The sequence below is a fragment of the Euleptes europaea genome, chromosome 3, assembly GCF_029931775.1.
Source record: "Euleptes europaea isolate rEulEur1 chromosome 3, rEulEur1.hap1, whole genome shotgun sequence".
NCBI classification, from domain to species: Eukaryota; Metazoa; Chordata; class Lepidosauria; order Squamata; family Sphaerodactylidae; genus Euleptes; species Euleptes europaea.
This window is the reverse complement of record NC_079314.1, coordinates 68,078,851-68,099,871: the sequence shown is the minus strand read 5'-3', so window position 1 is coordinate 68,099,871 and position 21,021 is coordinate 68,078,851. Positions and strand designations below refer to the sequence as shown.

At 41.0% G+C, this 21,021-nt stretch overlaps 1 protein-coding gene across 1 annotated transcript in view; it reads left to right on the top strand.

Annotated features, from left to right (window-relative positions):
- LRIG3 (leucine rich repeats and immunoglobulin like domains 3) overlaps window positions 1–14,574 on the top strand; it is a 57,213-nt gene extending 42,639 nt beyond the window's left edge. The window contains exons 9-19 of the mRNA XM_056846501.1: window positions 320–400; window positions 1,461–1,532; window positions 1,799–1,870; window positions 3,778–3,941; window positions 8,699–9,019; window positions 10,433–10,714; window positions 10,880–11,332; window positions 11,538–11,702; window positions 13,109–13,252; window positions 13,355–13,630; window positions 14,307–14,574. Coding sequence (XP_056702479.1) covers window positions 320–400; window positions 1,461–1,532; window positions 1,799–1,870; window positions 3,778–3,941; window positions 8,699–9,019; window positions 10,433–10,714; window positions 10,880–11,332; window positions 11,538–11,702; window positions 13,109–13,252; window positions 13,355–13,630; window positions 14,307–14,548 — 2,272 coding nt within the window. The 3' untranslated portion in view covers window positions 14,549–14,574. The remainder of the gene's footprint in view (window positions 1–319; window positions 401–1,460; window positions 1,533–1,798; window positions 1,871–3,777; window positions 3,942–8,698; window positions 9,020–10,432; window positions 10,715–10,879; window positions 11,333–11,537; window positions 11,703–13,108; window positions 13,253–13,354; window positions 13,631–14,306) is intronic.
- The last annotated feature ends 6,447 nt before the right edge of the window (window positions 14,575–21,021 follow it).

The following is a 21,021-nucleotide window of genomic DNA, read 5'->3' as shown; positions in this document are numbered from 1 at the left end:
TGACAGCTTCAGTCATCTGAACAGGATCTTCTGCAGGTACCAACCTGCAAATGGGCAAAACCAACAACTGCCTCTACACATGCCGTCTCTGTTGTAGCCCCCACCTTGTGGAATGGTCTGCCTGAGGAGGTCAGGAAGGCTCCCACTCTTCTGGCTTTCCACAAACAATTCAAAACTGAATTATTCAAGAGGGCTTTTCTGTGCAGCCAATAGGGTAGTACTGTACAAAATGATTCACAAACTTTTGTGATTTAAAAATGTACTCTTTGTTCAGTTTTTAGTAGTGGGTCTTAGTTTTTTCCCTCCTCTTTCTAAACAGAGATCTTAAAAATAATGAAATCTCATGGACAATTGAAGATATGAATGGTGCTTTCTCTGGACTTGACAAACTTAGATGGTTGTAAGTACAACTTTCCATTGTATCTGCAAATGTAAAGCTTAGAATATTAATTGTAGACCTAGGCTAAATTCTGCCATGAGCTAAATAATAACAGTAAGCAAAAAGAGGCTTCAAAAGTCCACAAGTTAGGAGATTAAGAGGTAAAGGAAATAAAAAGGAGCAGAACAGAGGCAGGGTGAGGGTTATGGAACTGTTAGTGACAAGTGGCTAGCTACCTGTAAGGTGGAATTGGCCTATAGGCAGTCACGTGCTCACCAAGTTTATTTTTTAAAGACCCTTTTCCCTACCAGACTGCAATATTAAAACATAAAGTCAGTTAAAACTCAGTAATAAAACCTATCTACTTTATTTAACTGATGGTGGTTAGATAGAATGACTAGGCTCTGAATATTGCCAAGGTGAAAATTGCCAAGGTGGAGGTGAAAAAGAATCAAAATCACTGCACACTATTAAATCCTAAAAAAAAGTCTAGAGATGCTAGGATGGTTTCAGAATTGCTATTAGGACTCACCTTAATTTTACAACTGGTTCTTTGATGGGATTCGTTTTCCCTTTTCTTAAAGGAAGTCCAGTGCATGAACCATTCTTATGCTATTATCTCTGAACTACACAGAGTGTCATACAATCAGTCTTGAAAAAGTTTTCGTAGAGGACAAAAAAATACTTCGTAGTAGAAAATGGAATTGTGTTATTAAAAGCCAGTGCCCAAGGGCAGTGTTTGATGAGCCAACCCAGCGTCCAGTGGGTGACTCAGGTAGAATGCAAAAATGTTTCCCTCCCCCAAAATGCACAGTTGTGATTGACATATAGTCCCAAAATAATTGTTTTACCAAATTGTACATATTAATCATCCTTGGGCATGCCTTCATATATCTAGTTATTAAAACAGGGCAAGTGTATGTGTTTTGGAGATGAAATGACTTGCGATGGTGAGGGGCTAAATGCCTTGGCTTCCATTAAAGTGCCTAAAAAGCATTTGTAAGAAACTTTCTTGGCAGGGTCCAAAAATGCTTCACCTCCTGCTTTGCATCTGTTAAATATTATGCATTTATATTTCCAGGCTGCTCCAAGGAAACAGGATTAGATCAATTACTAAGAAAGCATTTTCTGGTCTGGATGCGCTTGAACACCTGTAAGTAGTTGCACGTCATATTTAACTAAAAATGGCTAAAACAAACAACTGCAGTAACTGACTATAGGGAGGTACCACTTAATCTGTACATAGAATTCCCCTAATAAATACTTTCTACTTAGCTTATATGCTGAAAGTGCTATAATTTAAGGAATGTCAACATGCTAGTGTTTTTAAATGCTGCCTCCTTATTTTTTGCCTTTTTGAAAACCAGCTTCAAGAATTTGAACTAACTAGGTTTATATGTGTGTGTTTTATTTCTTCAGAGATCTAAGTAACAATGCAATCATGTCAGTACAAGGAAACACATTTTCACAAATGAAGAAACTTAAAGAACTGTAAGTGTTTCTGTGTTCCCTCTATATGGTCTCCATATGCTTCAAACTTAGTAAGATAAGCAGCAATAATATCTCTGCATGTATTATGGTGTAATTGCAAAACTGTACCTGTTGCAGTTTTCCCCATGGCACAGGGACATATCATTAAAAGGTGTAGATTAACTCTTTAAAGATGCCTTATCATGGATGAGAGAGCTATAACAAAAGCAATGATGCTTCTTGAAAGTCATGTTCAACAAGTTACATATGCAAGTTTAATCCTTTAAAAAAGAAGCAATTGCCAGTTTTCTTATTTCCTTTATACATCTACCTAAAGCAAGTGTCCAGAGTACAGTGGACCACCGTTGTTCCCAGCTCACCTACCTGCACTGGACAGAATTTCAAATACCATTTTTGTATATGCAATCCAGGCACGAAGGTCTGACAGCTTGCTTACATCCAATGTGAGGATCTTATTCAGGTCCTATGGAGAGGATAATACCACGAGCCTATTATGCACTGAGTCTGTGCTCTGTGCAGCTTTGAATTGGGTTATGTAACTGCAGTGACCTGTGCACTCAGGTAGCGTCGTGAAATGTAAGCTGCTTTCAGCATTAGATGAAAAGAAGTGGAGGCCCACCACTTACCATAGAGCCCAGAGCAGCCCCAGGGGCCCACTGCTGTGGCGGAAGCACAGCCTGGGAGCCGTTTCTGGTGTCTGCCACTGCCATGTCTGGACCCAGCTTGGCTCCTGGGGTTTGCTGCCACTTTGGCCTGGCCTGGAGGCTGACGCAGCTGGGTCTTTTTCAACAAAAGAGAGTGCGGCTGTGGGGGGAGAGGCCTCACCCACCCAGACCAGCTTCAGGCAAGCCACGAGAGCAGGCAGTAGGCCTTGCTCACTCACCTGGAGTGACTTCAGGTGAACTGGCGAGAGCAGGACTGTGTGGGGGGGAGGACTTGCCTTCCGAAGCCACTCTGGGTGAGTGTGCTTACCATATGGCTCACCTGAAACCGCTCCATGCCCAGCATGGCCCCCTGCGGCGGCTGTTGCCACTTCAACAGGTAAGAATTTGAACTCCCTGTTGTTTGTGGGTTTTTGTTTTTTTTTAAGAAATACACCAAGTTTGAAGAAACATCTATTTGGGGTGAGTGTGTGCCCTATCTGTGGATTTAAGTATCCACAGGTAGGGGGCACAGGTGGAAATGAGATATATACTTTTAACAATTAATAAAAATAAGAATGTTACTTGGGGTGCCAGTTATGAAAAACTCCTATTTTGGTGCATATATAATCTTACATCCCCTACAATATTTTCTTAGTATCTTTTTATTATCTTTTTCATCCGTCCCCTGTCTGTTCATAAAATGGCAGCATTATTGACACAACAGATTAAGCTTTTTTACAATGCAGGACAGTTCTACACCGAGAACTTTCCGCTTCTTGATTTCCACTCACTGGATTCACTCCTAGGAGTAAAATCAAAACAGAGTAAGCAGGCACCCCTGTGTGCACTCTCAGAGGGCACATTAGCAGATCCATGTTCCATCTTATAAGTAGGACTGCATTTCAGTGTTAAGTACGTTACAATTTAAGTTTTGAAAGTAATTTATGGGTAATGTTTCTGGGAATAAGTGCTATATTTCACTCCAGGATCATTTTCAGATCTGAAAACTGAGAGGGGGAGGCTTATCCCCCTCCTCTTGCACTGTGGTAGGAATTGTCCTTCTGCCCCATGAGTGATATTTAAAGAAAGTGCTGGGAGCTCCATTCACAGAACTCCCAGCATTGCCAGGAAGAAAGTAAAGAAATGACTTGTGCACCTTCATATTCCACTGTGTCAGTTTTAATGCATTAAAGTTGACTTCTCCGAAGTCAGGAAGGTCTGTTTCCTATGAACTGGATGTTCTTCTCTCTCTTTTTGTCCTAGGTATCTAAACACATCAAGCCTTTTGTGCGATTGCCAGTTGAAATGGCTGCCAGAATGGCTGGTAGATAATAACTTCCAGAGTTTTGTAAATGCCACTTGTGCCCACCCTCAGATACTGAAAGGAAGAAATGTTTTTGCTGTCAGCCTTGATGGCTTTGTGTGTGGTGAGTTAAAACAGCCCTTTTAAAAAATTCAATTCAGAATATTTCAGCAGGAGATTGTTGTAGGAAAGCTTTAACAAGCTCTATGTCTTCTACCTAAATACGTCTGTTAAAATACTCTTTCCACTGCATATGAGCTCTGACCTGCAGATATTTAGATTTGATGGTTTCATTTGAGATGGGGGAGTGACGTTTTACTGACTCAGATTCTTATGCAGTGTGTACAAAAGAAAGAACAGTGGTTTGTGGTGGCATATGTATATGCAGTTAGGTTTAAAATATGGTAAGCACTGTTCTAAGTACACTGGCATAGTTTGATATGTTTAGACTGTTGCATACTTCATGTTCTTAGTTGAATGCAAAAATATCCGCATGGTATAGTGGCTAGGAGCAGTGGACTCTAATCTGGAGAACTGGGTTTGTTTCCCCACTCCTCCACATGAGTGGTGGACTCCAATCTGGTGAACTCGGTTGATTTCCCCACTCCTACACATGCAGCCTGCTGGGTGACCTTGGACTAGTCACAGCTCTCTCAGAACTCTCTCAGCCCCACCTACCTCACAAGGTGTCTGTTGGGGGGAGAGGAAGGGAAGGAGATTGTAAGCCAGTTTGATCCTCCTTGAAAGGTGAAGTCAGCATATGAAAACCAACTCTCCTTCTTCTTTAATATATAAAGATGTGAACTGAACAAAAGTCAAGAAGTTCTTGAGGAGCTTTACAGAAGTTCAGTCCAAGACAATATTCCCATCTTTAAGATAGTATTTCTTTTTTATGGTCTGTGGGGTTTTGCATTCCCTCTTGGGAACATTTTCAACTTTTAAGCAGGGAGCTTGGATTCTTGGCCTGCTTCCTCAAAAGACGGTTTCTATCAGATTTTGTTAATATGCTCAGGGGAAAATGATGACTGTAGTTTTGTCCTGAGTGTGGGCAATCATAAAACGAACTGTAACTTTCAAATCAAACCAGAGTTGTTACAAAATCCATTAACATCTTTACTTGTATCTTAGAATGCATAGCTGTCCTCAGCAACTGTGAAGGCATTCCCTCCCTCCCCCCGTGAAGAGTCGTGCACAGACAGCTAGAAGAATTCTCTCAGGGAAAGGGAACAGGAGGGATAGATATCCCTCTGACTGCTCTAGAATATTCCCTGGGATAGCCTGGCAGGCATAAGACCTATTCTGTCTGACTGCACAGATAACTGTCGATAAGAAACCTCTGTACGTTCTCCCAGGTTACAGTCTGATGTTTTTCTTTACAAATGCTTTCTGAGATACAAACATGGATTTCCTTCCTAGGAGGGACAAGGAGGTCCTATTATCCACAAGAAATTAAAGAAAATACTGAAGTAACATACTGTAATTGCGGATGCAATTCCCCCCGCCCTTGAAAGTTGCTATTTGCTCCCTGGTTTGGAACAACAGTTATTTGTATGCTTTACCCCAGAGAGCAAACGGCAGCTCTGTGATGGGAGCAGGTATAGATTTGTCTAGATTGACTCCTCTGTTGTTGCTTTTAGCCTCTTAAAGAAACAGGTGTCACACTGAGTTTGGGCCTGAATCACAAACATCTCTTTTAGAAAAGAGAGTCTTATTTTCTGTTAAGATACTCAGCAGCTGAGCATCAAAAATGCCGTATATCACAGCCACCGTAATATTATATCTGTTATAACATCTGCACAATATGGCTTCTTGGTAGTTTAAAAAATAAATCCCCAGTGTCTAATTGAGAGAGTTACTATTTGAATTAATCTTATTGCACAGCGTCTCCCAGAAATAGGCTGAAATTCAGTTTTCTTTAGTGAGCCGAGCAAATTTACTGAATTGAATAAACATTTTTTGATCTTTGTATCCCAGTTATCGCTTTAACATCTCAATGGGAAGTGTCGCTTAAAGATATATTTGCAGTCTAGAAATAGTGTGCTACTTAATTCTCAGATCTTACATTTGAATGATCATAATTCAAATACCCATCCTTGCATTCATTATAATGATTGCACAGCAGGAGAAAAAAAATACCGCAATGCCTCTCTAAACTTAATGAAAGCAACTTGTTGTGTATGTTTGGTTTTTAGAAGCTAATTCAGCATGCCAGTTTAGAGACTGGGGAAGAAAAAGAAGCTGAGAAACCCCCAAGAAGAGTATATTAACAAAGATAAAAGTGTGTGCTTATGTTTTCTTGCCATTATAATTCACAACAGATGCAATTTGCACTGCTCCCAACTATCAAAAGATGATAAATTTCAGTAAGCAAGGTACTTTCTCAAAATAAACTGGAAATGAGTGTTTAAACCTGCTCCACTCTCTAAATATAGAATAATAATCTCACTGATCTATGAGTGATGGTGGTGGTGGTGGAAAGTGCTGTCCAATCACAGCCCGCTTAGGGGCAACCCCTTATAGGGTTTTCAAGGCAAGAGATGGACAGAGGTGGCTTGCCATTGTCTACCCTTGCATAGCAATCCTGGACTTCTTTGGTGGTCTCACATCCAAGTACTAATTCAGGCAGACCTTCTTAGCTTCTGAGATCTGACAGGATCAAGCTAGCCAGGGCCATACAGGTCAGGGCAGACTGTTGAGTACACTTGGTGCATACAATCATTATATGGTATGTAGAGATCAGCAACTGAAATCTTCTAGGCCAAAACTGCCATCCAAGGGCAGACGTGTAAACACCAAAGCAAAAAGAAGTAGGGAAATACTATTGATTGCATCAGTGGCAACTGGGGCCATTTTGGAGAAGTGCAAACTAGCTTTAGTTTTGGTGCTAGAATGGCCCTCTAAGCAAAACTGTTTGCCGATATGGAGGTAAACAGTATGGGGACAGCCTTACTCTGTCTATATTGCAGGTATTTAATTGGGCGCCCTGACCTGGATGGCCCAGGCTAGCCTGATCTCGTCAGATCTCAGAAGCTAAGCAGGGTCAGCCCTGGTTAGTATTTGGATGGGAGACCATCAAGGAATACCAGGGTTGCTGTGCAGAGGAAAGCACTGGCAAACCACCTCTGTTAGTCTCTTGCCATGAAAACCCCAAAAAGGGGTCGCCATAAGTTGACTGCGACTTGAGGGCACTTTACACACACACATTTAATTGGGCACATTGCAATAATATTCTTTACTAATCAGAGGACATGGCATAGCCTTTCCTCACAAAAGGGTAGAGCATCAATGCATGGAGAGACTCCCCTTACTGGACTCGAGAGCCAGTGTGGTGTAGCGGTTAAGAGTGGTGGTTTGGAGCGGACTCTGATTTGGAGAATTGGGTTTGATTCCCCACTCCTCCACATGAGTAGCAGACACTAATCTGGTGAACTGGGTTGGTTTCCCCACTCGTACACATGAAGCCAGCTGGGTGACCTTGGGCTAGTCACAGCTCTCAAAGTTCTCTCAGCCCCACCTTCCTCACAGGGCGTCTGTTGTGGGGAGGGGAAGAAAAGGTGATTGTAAGCCAGTTTGGTTCTTGTTTAAGTGGTAGAGAAATTCAACAAATAAAAACCAATTCAACGTCCTCGTCTCCCCATTCCTCAGCTCATGCAGAAGCAACACATCCAACCATTATGGGAATGAAAGGTCCGTGCACCCTTCCCATACCCTCATCCAGCCCCTCTGTGCTGTTCAGCTTACTGCAAATGCAGTGTGTAGAGATGGGCATGCAGAAATGAAGCAGCGCTTTGGGTTCATTCTGCATAAAAGGACTGAATGCCCCCATTGGAAAGAATGGTACCCTTGTCTTCAGATACGTTTTATAAAGTGCATCTAAACACAAAACTAAACTAAGAGGCTCTTTAGGCAAAACAATCATTAGTAAAACAGCTCCTTGATTGTACCTTGATTAGACTGCAGGCAGGAATTATATGCTGTCTGTCACTTAGTTTTATCCTGCCATTTATTATTTTATTTTTTTACTTCATTTATACCCTGCTTTTGTCCCCACTGGGAACCCAAAGTGGCTTGCATTGTACTTCAAGGAACTCAGGATTCTCTTCCATTGATCTTCATAACTCTAGCCCTGTTCACAGATTACGCTGACTGCATGTAAAATCCATGTACAGTGTACTCTTGATTTCTCTTTCTGTGTGTGTTGAGTAATTCTTATGTTACATTCAACACATGTACAGCAGAACATGTGATTGAAACCGCACATTTACCCAGGTACTGGTCCCCAGTTACATTTGTAAAGTGAGTGCACATTGGTGCTTTCTTACAGATGTACGCATGTACATGCGGGATGTATGTGTGTTTACTGTAACATGTGAATAGGGTTCATGTAATGTAGGCTAGGCTAAGGAGGTCTGGCCCCAAACCACCCAGTTAAGATGCATAGTTGAATAGGGCTTTGAACCTGGGTCTTCCCAATGTCAGTCTCACCATTATACTACACTGTCTTTCACAAACATACCCTTCCATGAAACTGTAGCAATCAGAGCCAAAGGTTTTAACCTAGCCTTCTCCCTGACATGATTGTTTTTTCGATCAAGGAATATTTCATAGGGGACGATTCAGTCATGCAATCCTAGCACTTGCTGTCTAAACGGAACTTGGTCCACCATCGTCCATCCATAATGTTGCCACCTGAACTGTTTGCCTAGAAAAGCTTGCATTATGTTACTCCAAGATAGCATTTGTTGTTTCTAGATACTTATTTCTTTTTCAGACCTGATCGAAAGCTTACACATCTGGTCATTCACCTTCTCCTTTTTTCTGTTTGGGAAAAAAGGTGATTTTAGTCTTGCAGTTCATGTTGTGCCCTTTTTATATTTGCAGATGATTTTCCAAAGCCACAGATAACTGTCCAGCCTGAAACTCAATCAGCAATCAAAGGTTCCAATTTAAGTTTTATATGTTCAGCTGCCAGCAGCAGCGATTCCCCAATGACTTTTGCATGGAAGAAGGACGGTGAATTGCTGAAAGATGCCGAAATGGAGAATTACGCACATCTCAGGGCACAAGGCGGTGAAGTGATGGAATACACCACCATTCTGAGGCTATGCAACATTGAATTCAGCAATGAAGGAAAATACCAATGCGTTATTTCAAATCACTTTGGCTCATCCTACTCCATCAAAGCTAAACTTACAGTGAACAGTAAGCATCTCAGTAACAGTAAACACAACCTTTTTGTCATATTGTGTAATTATTGTAATTATTCAATTGTAATTATTGCAATTATTCAATTGTAATTATTGAATTTTTAATTTTTTTTTAATGGAAGCCACTTCTAGAGCTTTTTGCAGATGAGGAAGAAGGGATTTAAGCAATGCATGTTCAAGCTACACTATATGGCATGATAAACATTTAATCCAAAGATTTTAGCCCAAAATATTTGGATAATCAGTGCTTAGGTCAGGGGTGGGGAACTTTTTTCCTGCCAAGGGCCATTTGCTCATTTATAACATCATTCGGGGGCCATAACCAGGTGTAGATCTCCCAGCGCAGGGGGGGAGAGGCTAGGGCTGCCAGGTTGGCAACTTCAGGGGAGGCCATGCAGCGACGGCCTGGAGGGCACCCCCGCTCCCCCTCCCTCCCCCTTCTCAGGCGGGAGGGCAGCCAGCGGTGGGCCCCGAGCAAACAAGGTGCCAGGGGCGCTCAGTCTGCAGCCTATCCTCAGGGAAGGGAGGAAGGAAGGAAAACAGAGAAATGGAGGGGGAGAAAAGGATGGAAGGAGACAGACAAAGAAAGAGACGAGGGGGAGAAAGAAAGAGTGACAGAAAAAGAGGCAGAGAGAAAAGCCTTCCCCCACACACACACACACACACACACCTGCCGGGCTCCAGCTCCCCGCCTCCCCTAACACACACACACAGCAGCACACGCAGCCCAGCGCAGCCAGGCCCCAGCCTCCATGCCCTCCCACCCCGAGTCCACAAAAGGCCCTCCAAGCCCGATCAGCTCCCGCGCGCATATTCCGCCGCCAGGAGCCACCGGCCTCTTCCCCCCCCCCTCGCTGCTTGACAGGCGGCGAGAGGGCCTTACAGTGTGTCACAGTATTCCTGCATGCCGCGACTGTAGGGGGCAGCCTTGGGGGAAGCATCCCTCCCCCTCCCCCTCCTCTCACTGACCAACAGTCGACTAGAGGAGGTCCAAGAGGCGCCGCGGCCCCAGGAACACCCTCAGGGAGGGCCGCGCTGTGCTGCGCCTATGCTGCTGGGCCCTGGAGCTCCCAAGGGCCACTGAAAATGTCCTTGGGGGCCGCATGTTCCCCATCCCTGGCTTAGGTGCTTTTAACTAATTTTGAAATGGGTGGGCATATGGAGAACACACATAATTTCACATGCACAATAGTCACAAAAATTAGATTAATGCACACACAGTATTAGTCATGAAGTTGCAGATTTAATGCATCTTTTCTAGACTGTCCTTAAAAACTAAAAAAACGGAAGACAGGAAATTATTGTTGACATAGGAAATTATTGCTCACATTACTGAAGGAGAAAAATTTCATTAAGAAAAAAATGAATAGATTGTGCAGCTGCTTTCATTTCTGGTATTTTTCTGTAGTGCTGCCTTCATTTACCAAGATGCCCACGGACATTACCATTCGGGCAGGAGCAACGGCGCGGCTAGAATGTGCTGCGGTGGGTCACCCAGTTCCTCAGATTGCTTGGCAGAAAGATGGTGGCACAGACTTCCCTGCAGCACGCAAGAGACGCATGCATGTGATGCCTGAAGATGATGTGTTCTTCATCGTGAATGTCAAAATTGAGGATACTGGTGTTTACAGCTGCACAGCTCAAAATACTGCTGGGAGTATTTCAGCTAATGCAACACTAACTGTATTAGGTAAGATAAAATGTGACTGCCAGATAGTGATCAGGTGCCCCAGCATGTCACGTTTTTGTTTTCTTTGACAGTGTTCAGTGCTAGCTGATATAGATGGTTAAAGCCTTACTGGCATCTCCAGAATCACTAAATATAACTGCTAATAATCATTTTGCTTTATTTCAGAAACACCTTCATTTTTGCGGCCTTTGGTGGACCGAACTGTGACAAAAGGTGAAACTGCAGTCTTGCAATGTATTGCTGGTGGTAGCCCTCCACCTCGACTGAACTGGACCAAGGATGACAACACTTTAATAGTGACTGAAAAGCATTTCTTTGCTGCAGGAAACCAGTTACTTATCATTGTAGACACAGACTTTGAAGATGCTGGGAAGTACACGTGTGAAATGTCTAACACACTTGGGACAGAGAGAGGCAACATTCGCCTTAATGTCATTCCCACTCCTACCTGTGATTCTCCTCAGAACACTGCCCCTTCTTTGGATGACGATGGATGGGCCACAGTGGGTGTTGTGATCATAGCTGTGGTCTGCTGTGTGGTGGGCACTTCCCTTGTGTGGGTGGTCATCATCTACCACACAAGGAGAAGAAATGAAGATTGCAGCATCACAAACACAGGTGTGTAAACTGAAACTTGGCACTAAAAGAGCCCATTCATCTATGTGTGTGGTTACCCTCAAGAATTTTTTCTTCCAGAAATATTTGTGTCTCCTGACTGAAATTCTGAGGCGAATCGTTTTTCATAATTAGCTTATTAGCTTAAAATTTGTGCCAAGACTCTTGAAACACACTGATACCTTTGTGTGTGTTTGCTTAATCACAGATGAGACAAATCTGCCTGCTGACATTCCAAGCTATCTGTCATCCCAAGGAACTCTAGCTGAAAGACAAGATGGGTATGGGTCATCAGAGAATGGAAGCCAACATCATTTTGTTTCACCAACCTCATCTGTGGGAGGATATTTCTTACAACAAAGGGATAGCAATGGTATGTATCACATTATTTAAATGTACTGCACTAAAGCCTGGGATACAACTGAATAAATAAAACTTAATCCGGACAAGATGGAAGTGTGAATGGATTAGGTGTGCTCTCAAACAAATACTAAGGAAAAACTGTACTGCCTGTTCTCAGCAGCACTGCACTTCCATTGTAAGGCTCACATTTGCAGTATGGGGTTCTCCAACACTGTCCAGATGGCAATAGTGGTGGTCAGTATTGCCTTTTAAAAGTTTAGGCTGGAATACCAGCAACACCCTCTCCTGAATAAAAAGATTTGTCCACCATCATTTTTACTCACTTGTCCCTAACTCACAATGGAGCTAACAAGGAGGGATTTCATTCCTGGATTTGGTCTACTGAGCTTGGGACTTGGTAAATGAGAGAATCAACACTAGTTGTTGTTTTTTAAGGTTTTGTGGATGAGGTATTTGTCAACCAAGGATTTTTGGCTCAAAGGGACTATTGGGACACTATTTTACCTATTGTATAAATAATCCCACACATAGCATCACATTAGACTGGAGAACTGTTAAGACCCGGGCTTACAGACAAGTCTGTGAAAAGTAAATGAATGCTAGAGTTCTGGTTCTTCTTCACCATGCAATCACTGGTCCTTCTTGAACTTCCTTGAGGCCTCTTGCTTGGTGACCAAGAATGATACCCATTCTTCTTGAGAAGGCTAGTTTATCTGTTTCTTCTGTGCATAACCATGTTCAGCTCTGCCACTGAATGAAAGGTTGACAGCAGTGCAGAAACTGCCATTGGAAGCAAGATGGAGGGCAGCTATTGTGCACTTTACTAGTATGCCTCTGGTATGGCTGTCTTCCTTTTCGTATGCCCATGCTCAGTATTAACCCAGAGGGAAGACCCTTGTGTTTATGAAATAAACATACACCTACAGACAAGGAACATGTAACTGGATCCAGGCAGATACTGTAATCTAGACTATAGAGGGTTTATATGAAAAGCCCAATTTAAAGAGTGGAGTTTTAAGATTTTTTTCCATATCAGAAGTTTGGGCACACCATTAACAAGCTCCTTTTGGAAGTTTGGGAGGATTTGACAAGAACCTAAGAAGTCCCAATGAATGTCCAGTTCTACATGCACTTATGAAATTCAGAGGGGTAGCTATGTTACTCTGTTGCAGCAAAATTAAACAGAGGCTGAGCAGTCCTTGCATCCACAATTTAAAAAGCTGAGAGCTACTAAGACTCGAAACACCAGTAGGCCAGTCCTTCTCAAAACAGGTTGTTGGATTTCTGATATTAAATAGGCTTTGTAAATCTAATGAAAGGTTTGTCTACAAACACTTTTTTTAAAAAAATAAATCATCTATGAAGAAAATTTGAATAAAAAGAAACCACTGATATGTGCTATTCTCTATTCTCAAGGAATTTGTCATATCGATAATTGCAGTGAAAATGATGTGGAAGCTGTGACTGATCCTTTTTTATGCCATTATCTGGGAACTGCAGGAAGTGGTTATCTGAAAGGGAATATATGTGGGCCAGATGTATTCGAAGTATACCATCCAAGTAAGCGATGTTCCATGTGAATTTAAATTGCTTTACTTTTCTTATGCTTTATGACAGTTTCTGCTCTACAAGTCTAACCCAAATGTTATCTATTTATTTAAGGATGTATCCCAGAGCAAAGAATCATGTGTGCAGACCTTTACGATTCCAGCTGCTTAAAGAAAAAGGAATGTGGCCTGTATCTACACCCACCCGAAGATCTTTTTGACCAGTATATCAGCATTTCTGGAATGCACACTCCAAGTGGTAAATTGCTGGCTTCTGTTTACGCTTCAAATGAAGAAAGTGAAATAAAAAACTCACATCTCAACATGGACACCTGCAACTTTAACAGAAATCAGGAGCTGCCTTCTGTTGCTACAAGTAGCACTTTTCTGGGTATGCTTTTAACTATTGTTAATGCTGTAGATGACTTTTGTGAGCAGAAAACTGATATACTATTGTTTGGGTTCTACCAAAACATTTGGAAGCAGTATAATTTGGTGATCATGTAATGTCCTCTTCATCCTTCAAGAAATTACATAAACCCACCTGATACTAAAAATTCTGATCTGATCTGTCAAAGGCAATCCTGTGTCATGATATATGGGAGCTGATTTTCTTACTAAGTTGTCAAGGGAAAGAGAACACAAAAAGATAAATGAGTTGTTTCATCACTGAAGAAGTTTCCTCTTGGCTCAGGGATTAGGCTGAGAAAGAGCGACTGGCCCAAGGTCACCCAGCAAGCTTCCAGTGGGGATTCAAAGTTGGGTCTCCAGAGACCGGCAGAGGTGTTGTTTGATCAGCCTGAGGAGCCATGTCTGAGGCACCCAAATGCACACGAAGTTCTCTGTCGACTTAGAGATATGTATAAGGAAGCCTTACTCGTGGACCAGGAAAGTTGATTTTTTTTTTTAAAGAAACTTTAGCACCTATCACAATTCAGCATTTCTTGTATCATGAAGTGATAATGCAAAGGTGAAACTAAGTTCAGAATATGGAATGTTTTTTGAGGGTCCTTTTGTCCATCTTTGATATGTAGAAAACTAGACATGATTTTTTCCTATTCTTTCAGGAACATTTGGGAAACCTGTATGGAGACATCAGCTTGATTCCTTCCCAAGCTGCAAGCAGGCATCAGTCTGGCAACCCAAAGCCTCTCATCATCATCCTCATGAATCACTGGACTTCGATTCTGAGTCTGAGGATGATTGCAGAAAGGCCAGGACGTTTCCTGATGGGGACAATTGTATTTACAGACAGGCTGCTGAACACCTGAGGACTCCGACTTTTCAATTCTCTGAGTTGGATACATAGCCAAAGTCTCCCCAACTGATTTATGAATGAACAAAATTTACTACCTCAAAGTGGACATTATTTAAAAGAAAAGAAACAAAAACACTTTGTACTTACTTCTTCTTCAATGGAGCTATGATTTTTTTAAAACATTTTTATAAAGATACAGTTTTATTGCCCAAATGTTGTACAGATTCATAGAGAGTATACAGTCCTTATAGAATATATGTTTCTAATTATTTTGTAGCTTTGATTTAACCAGATGGTACGTTTTTGTAAATTAATGGTTGTTAATAATAACTGTTCAGGTGTTTATCAAGACAGTCTTTGTTATACTGAAATAGGTGCTAAAGTGTTCTAAACTGTTGGCAACATATATTTTTTTTTGTTTTTTTACTTTTAGGGTAATATGGTCATATTTGCACATCAGTTGTAATAAATTGGGCTGCCTTGTGGATTTGAAGCACTGTAATAAATCACAAATGCAGCCAGGTCCACATCCATAGAAATTACAAAGTAAATTGTTTTAAAATTAGTCTTTCAACAATGCAATACATAAAGGTCCACACCAGATGATTAGATAGGTGCACAAATGTGCTTCTAGGTCTCTTATTCCTTGTAGATTTTAGCATTCCTCTTCCAGCAACTGGTTTTCATTATGTATGCAATTTGTGCAATGTGCATTAGGTTTTCTGGAACAAAGTCAGTGATTGCACACTCTAAAGCTTTTTTAAAAAAGTGAAAAGAAACAAATACATTTACAAAATAAAGAATCACAAGAATTTGCAGTCCTGCCAATGTTAGCAGGACTGCCAGCTCTTGTAATTCTTCATTTTATAAATTTAATAGTTGCTTTTCACTTTTTAAAAAGCCTCTTGTCAACCAACAATTCCACATTTCAGTAGAGATTGGTATAGTTATGGATTTCCTTTCTTCTATGAACAGAGGAAAAGGTCATGGACATGTAGCCCTTTCTGTCATGGAAAGCTGCAGTATTCTTTGGAGCATGCCGATTTGAGCAATTGATGATACAGTTGCACGGAAATAACCTTAGTCAGATATTCATCTAGCTATTGAAAGTTTTGAATTCTTGTCCCGATCTATTACAAAATTCATTTTTATAACAGAGAACAATATATATATATTTTTAAATGATGCAATAGCTAAAACATTTGAAACTTCATAAAATCTAAGTTTCTGAAAGTGTATGCCAATAAAGACATTTTGCAAGACTTAAAAAAAAACTAGACTTGAATGGAAGGACAAATGTGCCATTGAGAAGCCCTGTTCTTTTAGTTCCTCCTCACATGATATAGCTGATTTAAAAATACCAAGGAACTCTTAGGCATGTTATTATTACCAGAAGGGGAATTAGACAAATCAAAGAAGGAAGGAATAAATCTGTCATAATGACTGCTTCATTACTATGCTGTGTGTGGTATGTAACAGTCCAATTTAAGGCTGCGATCATAGGCATGCTTACCTGGAAGTAAATCCCATTGAACTCATTTGAAATACCTCACTTGAAATAGGTAGCACATGGGATGAAGCTTGTGGCGAGCATGGCCTGTCTTCAGCCACATACTTGAAATGTCTCTGGTTCTTCCATCAGCAGCTGTGATGGCTCTTCCATCATAGCTGCTGAAAAGAGTGTTCCTTCACATGAATCGTTTGCTGCTGGCTGCATCTGCCCATTGCCTTTTTTATATTTGCATTTCTTCATGTTCAAAGCAGTCACATGGAGAAAACATCCATGTGTGGTCAAACTAGAGTTCAAAAGAGATTCATTTAATGAACTGGCTCCAAATTGGTAAACGTGACAATGAATAAATGTGCAAATTGCTCGTGCCATGGCTACTGGGGGGGGGGATATATAAATGTTCTAATGTCAGTGTTGTGTTATTCCCCTTTCCTGGAGAACCATGAATTTGGTGAAAAGCCAAACCCAGTTTGTAAAACTTTTTTTTTTTTTAATGGAGTTTTGTGGTCTTCCTTTAGACTGCTGTAGTGTTCTATCTTTGGCTTTTTGCTGCTGGTCATAAGAAAACAGTACTGGTATTTGTTTTCTGTATAAATTGCACACAAATTACTTGTGGTAGTAAAGCACAGGACATAAAATTCTGATAACCATAACAAATCAGCACATTGTTTGCTTAAATTGATGCCAGAGGTAGAATTTGCTATTCCCTTACTATCCTAATGATGTTTTCACGAATCAAAATTCTGGGATGCAAAAATGGAATTCTGTGTCTTTCATTAATCAAACTGATTTGCATACAGTTGTTTGCATGATTTATTATGCTACTGCTAGCAGGGAGATAGAGCTTTGTGAGCACAGCACCTATGTGGGATATACCATTCCTTTCCCAGTTTCTCAGATTTCATCAAGCGCTGCCTACATACTTCAATACCTCTTTTCTACAGGCTATAGGCTAGAACTCTGCTTCTTTTAAAAATGAAATTCTCAAGATACTGAATTCTGTGCTCAGGGTCATTGTCAGCCTGGATGTTCTACACTTAAGATGTAGCACTTTAAGGCTCGATCAGACATTCAGAAGAGCTTACAATCATTTCACACAGTAGACTGAAAGTCTCCACTTCCAGCACATGCAAAGTAAGCATTACAGAGAAGACTTGATGATCTAGGAGTGCATTTTCAGGATAATTTTATTGTGGAAACACACATGAACAGTCTTCTGTGTTCATTTAGAAGTAATATGCTCCCATGGGGACAATACCATATGCCCTTGCTAAACCTTGGAATCCACTCTTCAAGATACAAATTACTTATTCTTCCATAACGTAAGAATAATAACAGGCTTTCTGGAACAGGTTTTAACGGAGAATCCCCACATATTCAATTCTGGCTAAAAGTAAAAACTTAGTATGGGGGGCTAATTAAAGTTAAATTAAGACAGGGTAATTAAAGTTAAGACAATCCCACCTCCCCCCCCCCCCCCGCCAGTTCCTGAATTTGTGACTCCTCGAGTCAGCAATATACTTCGACCTCTGTGATTCCCTGTGGGCTCATATTACTAGAGACTTTTTTTCTAAGATCCATTCACTTTGAAGGTGCAAATGTATACAGTTGTCAGGCTTTTCAGCTAAAGTAAAAGCAGCTGTTTGAACAGAGACTTCTAGGCAGCATCTATCAGAGGATAAGTTTGGAGCAAAGGTTTTCCCCCCTGTCTAATAAAGTCAAATCCAAGTCCTTTTCTTCCCCTTCCAGGAACCTGGTATCCAGATTGCAGTCAATTTCTCTCTGTAATTTAGGCACCAGTTTTGGAGACAGGAAGTTAATCCATCTTCAAACACTGATGGCCAACCTGTATAGAACGGATTTTCCATGTTTTTGTTTCTCAAATAGCCACGTTTGCAGAGTCTTATTGTTAATTTGTCTTCATTGTTGCCAGATGCGGTTATGTGGTGACAGACACTGATATTGGCACTTGAGGGTAATTAACGATGTTTGGGAAGAAATTAATTTTTCTTGGGTCAAACATAAGGCCAGGAGTCAATAATGCAAGAAATCCTAACTTAGATTTACTCACTAAATCACTGATTTCTTGGTTCTTCTAAAGTTTACTAATTTAGGTATCCATGTGACTGCAGATACCAAGAAAAGGCCAAACAGATTGATGAAGAAACAAGGTTAGAATCCCCTTCAAAATGAAGGAGATTGTTTGAATCTACCTCCCTGTTAACATTGGCGATCCATAAGAAGCAGTATTTAATATTAAACCCTACCCTCCTGCCCAGGATCTTTAAAATGATTTAATATTTTTTAAAAAATTTTTTTTACAAAAAATGACAGTCTAAATAGCAGCCAAGCAAACAATATTTGCATCCCAATCCTAAATATATGGCATTCCCATAAGAAGGATCCATCTTTGGAATGCTTTGGAAAAGGCCCTGCTATTGCTACTCTTTTATTTATTTATTTATTTATTTATTTATGTGTATATATATATATGTGTGTGTGTATATATATGTGTGTATATATATATATATATATATATAAAGGACAGGCAATACTTTCCTGCCATGGTGACAGTATTTACTTGTCAAGAAAAACTGGATATCAGCTGATAATTTTTTTGCATAAATTTACTGGAGTAAATTTACTGGAGTAAGTCCCTGTAGAAGGATTGTCTTGAGATCAGTACTGGGTATCCATTCCTTGAGCTTGGGCAGCTGCCTTTAGGATGTGCCTGAAGACTGTATTCACTTCTGAAAATAATGGTTGGCTTTTATTGTTAAGAAAGGATTCTTCTATAAGTTCTTGGAAGCAACTCATAGAAATAGGTTCTCTATGTTGGGAATTCAAATTTTGGAATTAGAGTCAATGGGGTTAGAGAGAGCTAGAACAGTGATTTTGGATTGTTTACACAATTTGGATTTTCTAAACTCACATTACAGCATGTAGAGTTTGTTCTGTCTCCTACTTGGGATTGTCCTACTCCAGAAGGCTCTCACTCTACATTAAGCAATTGACTGTGTCCTGATAGGAGAAGGAGTAGTAGTTGGTTTTTATATGCCAATTTTCTCTACCTTTTAAGGAGAATCAAACTGGCTTACAATCCCATTCCTCTCCCCTCAACAGCCACCGTTCCAGAGAGAGTGGTTAAGAGCGGTGGTTTGGAGCAGTGGAGTCTGATCTGGAGAACCGGGTTTGATTCCCCACTCCTCCACATGAGCAGTGGAGGCTAAACTGGTGAACTGGATTTGTTTTCCCACTCATACACACAAAGCCAGATAGGTGCCCTTGATCTAGTCACAGTTCTCTCTGAACTCTCAGCCCCACCTACCTCACAGGGTGTCTGTTGTGGGGAGGGGAAGGGAAGGTGATCGTAAGCCAGTCTGATTCTCCCTTAAGTGGTAGAGAAAGTCGGCATATAAAAACCAACTCTTCTTCTTTTGAGGCAGGTGGGGCTGAGAAAGCTCTAAGAGAACTGTGACAAGCCCAAGGTCACCCAGATGGCTTCATGTGTAGGAGTGGGGAAACAAACCCGGTTCACCAAATTAGAGTCCACCACTCATGTGGAGGAGTGTTGAATCAAACCTGGTTCTCCAGATTAGAGTCCACCGCTCTTAACTACCACTACCACATCTCAATAGGAAAGGTTTTATGCTTGCTAGGTTGAATTCTATACCAAGTCAAGTAATGAATGGCTGTTATAGGAAGGTGCCCTACCCAGAGAGGATATGCTTATGTGCTTCTGTGAAAATTGATACTATGGAATGCTCTTTTTTCTCAAATGTAAGAGATTTCTGGGTTACTCCATCCCTAGAGGGCATGGTGGGTGCATCAGCAGGAGAAAAAATAGGGAGACTTTTGGCTAGCGTGGATTAGGAGGTTACTTTGGCTGTTGAGATTTTTTTTTTCATTATAGCAAGTAGAAATGATTTTAATATATTTTTAAGACTGGTTTACATGGACTTGAATGTGGCACTACTCAAAACCCATAGGTTGAGCGAGTAGTATCATTTAAGAATATACATTTGCATCAGCTCTTAGTCTCACCAAAGCTGAAAGATCTATCACGTTTCATGGTGAATTAAAATCCATTCACACATCACTTTGAATCCTAGACCATTGCCTGAAGAGTATGCAAGGCTGCTGAAGTTGGTTTGCCAGAGTGCTCTTACCAGCAGTGTCACTGGATGAAAGCTAGTGTTTCTCTGTGGGTTTGTATGTGAGTGTGCATGGACTGCACATGCAACTGATGCAGGTTCTCCAGTGGCATCTGATCTCTTGGCTGCCACCACCATCAGAACTATTGCAGTGTCGTGAGGACCAAGCAAACAGCTTGCACCTTCATGGCGGTGAGACCTGGAGATGAAGATGACTGTTTAGGATACCTTAATGCTTTGTATGGAGGACTGCTTTGGATGTTGTTTGGAAACAGTTCACCACAGTTAACAGGGATGGCCCAATTTTAATGAGTTAAACTATTTGTACTACCTTGGCCTATCATGTCATAAACAGCTGCAAACCTACATATAGGTTAATGTGAAAGAAAGGTGGACTTTGGAGATAAACTTCAGAGCCCTTTCTTCAGCTGTCTATCTTCAGAGTGGTGCCTATCAGCGGGAAATCTTATTTTGCATTGTTGCCTTCCCTCTTATAGAATGTCCTCTCAAGACAGATACAATTTTATTCAAGATTTTGATGGCTTTATTACTATGACTGCATGGTCGATCATATGCTTTGCATCTATCAGTTTCCTGTTTTTAACGCCTGCATTTGCAGTTAACGGATCACAGCAAGCAACAAGACCTCTTGTCTGATAAGGAATACTACAGTAAGACCAAAGAGAAGGATAAATTCTTGCAGGTTTCCTGTAGATTATGTGTAGCGAGACATCTCAACTGATGGCGGTATAGACTCTGAATGGGTCCTGAAGGTAGAGACCTTTTTACCATAGAGTTTCTGGCAATTCTTAGAGAGATGTAATGTCACTTTTGGGGTTTTGGAAATCCCAAAAGTGGCA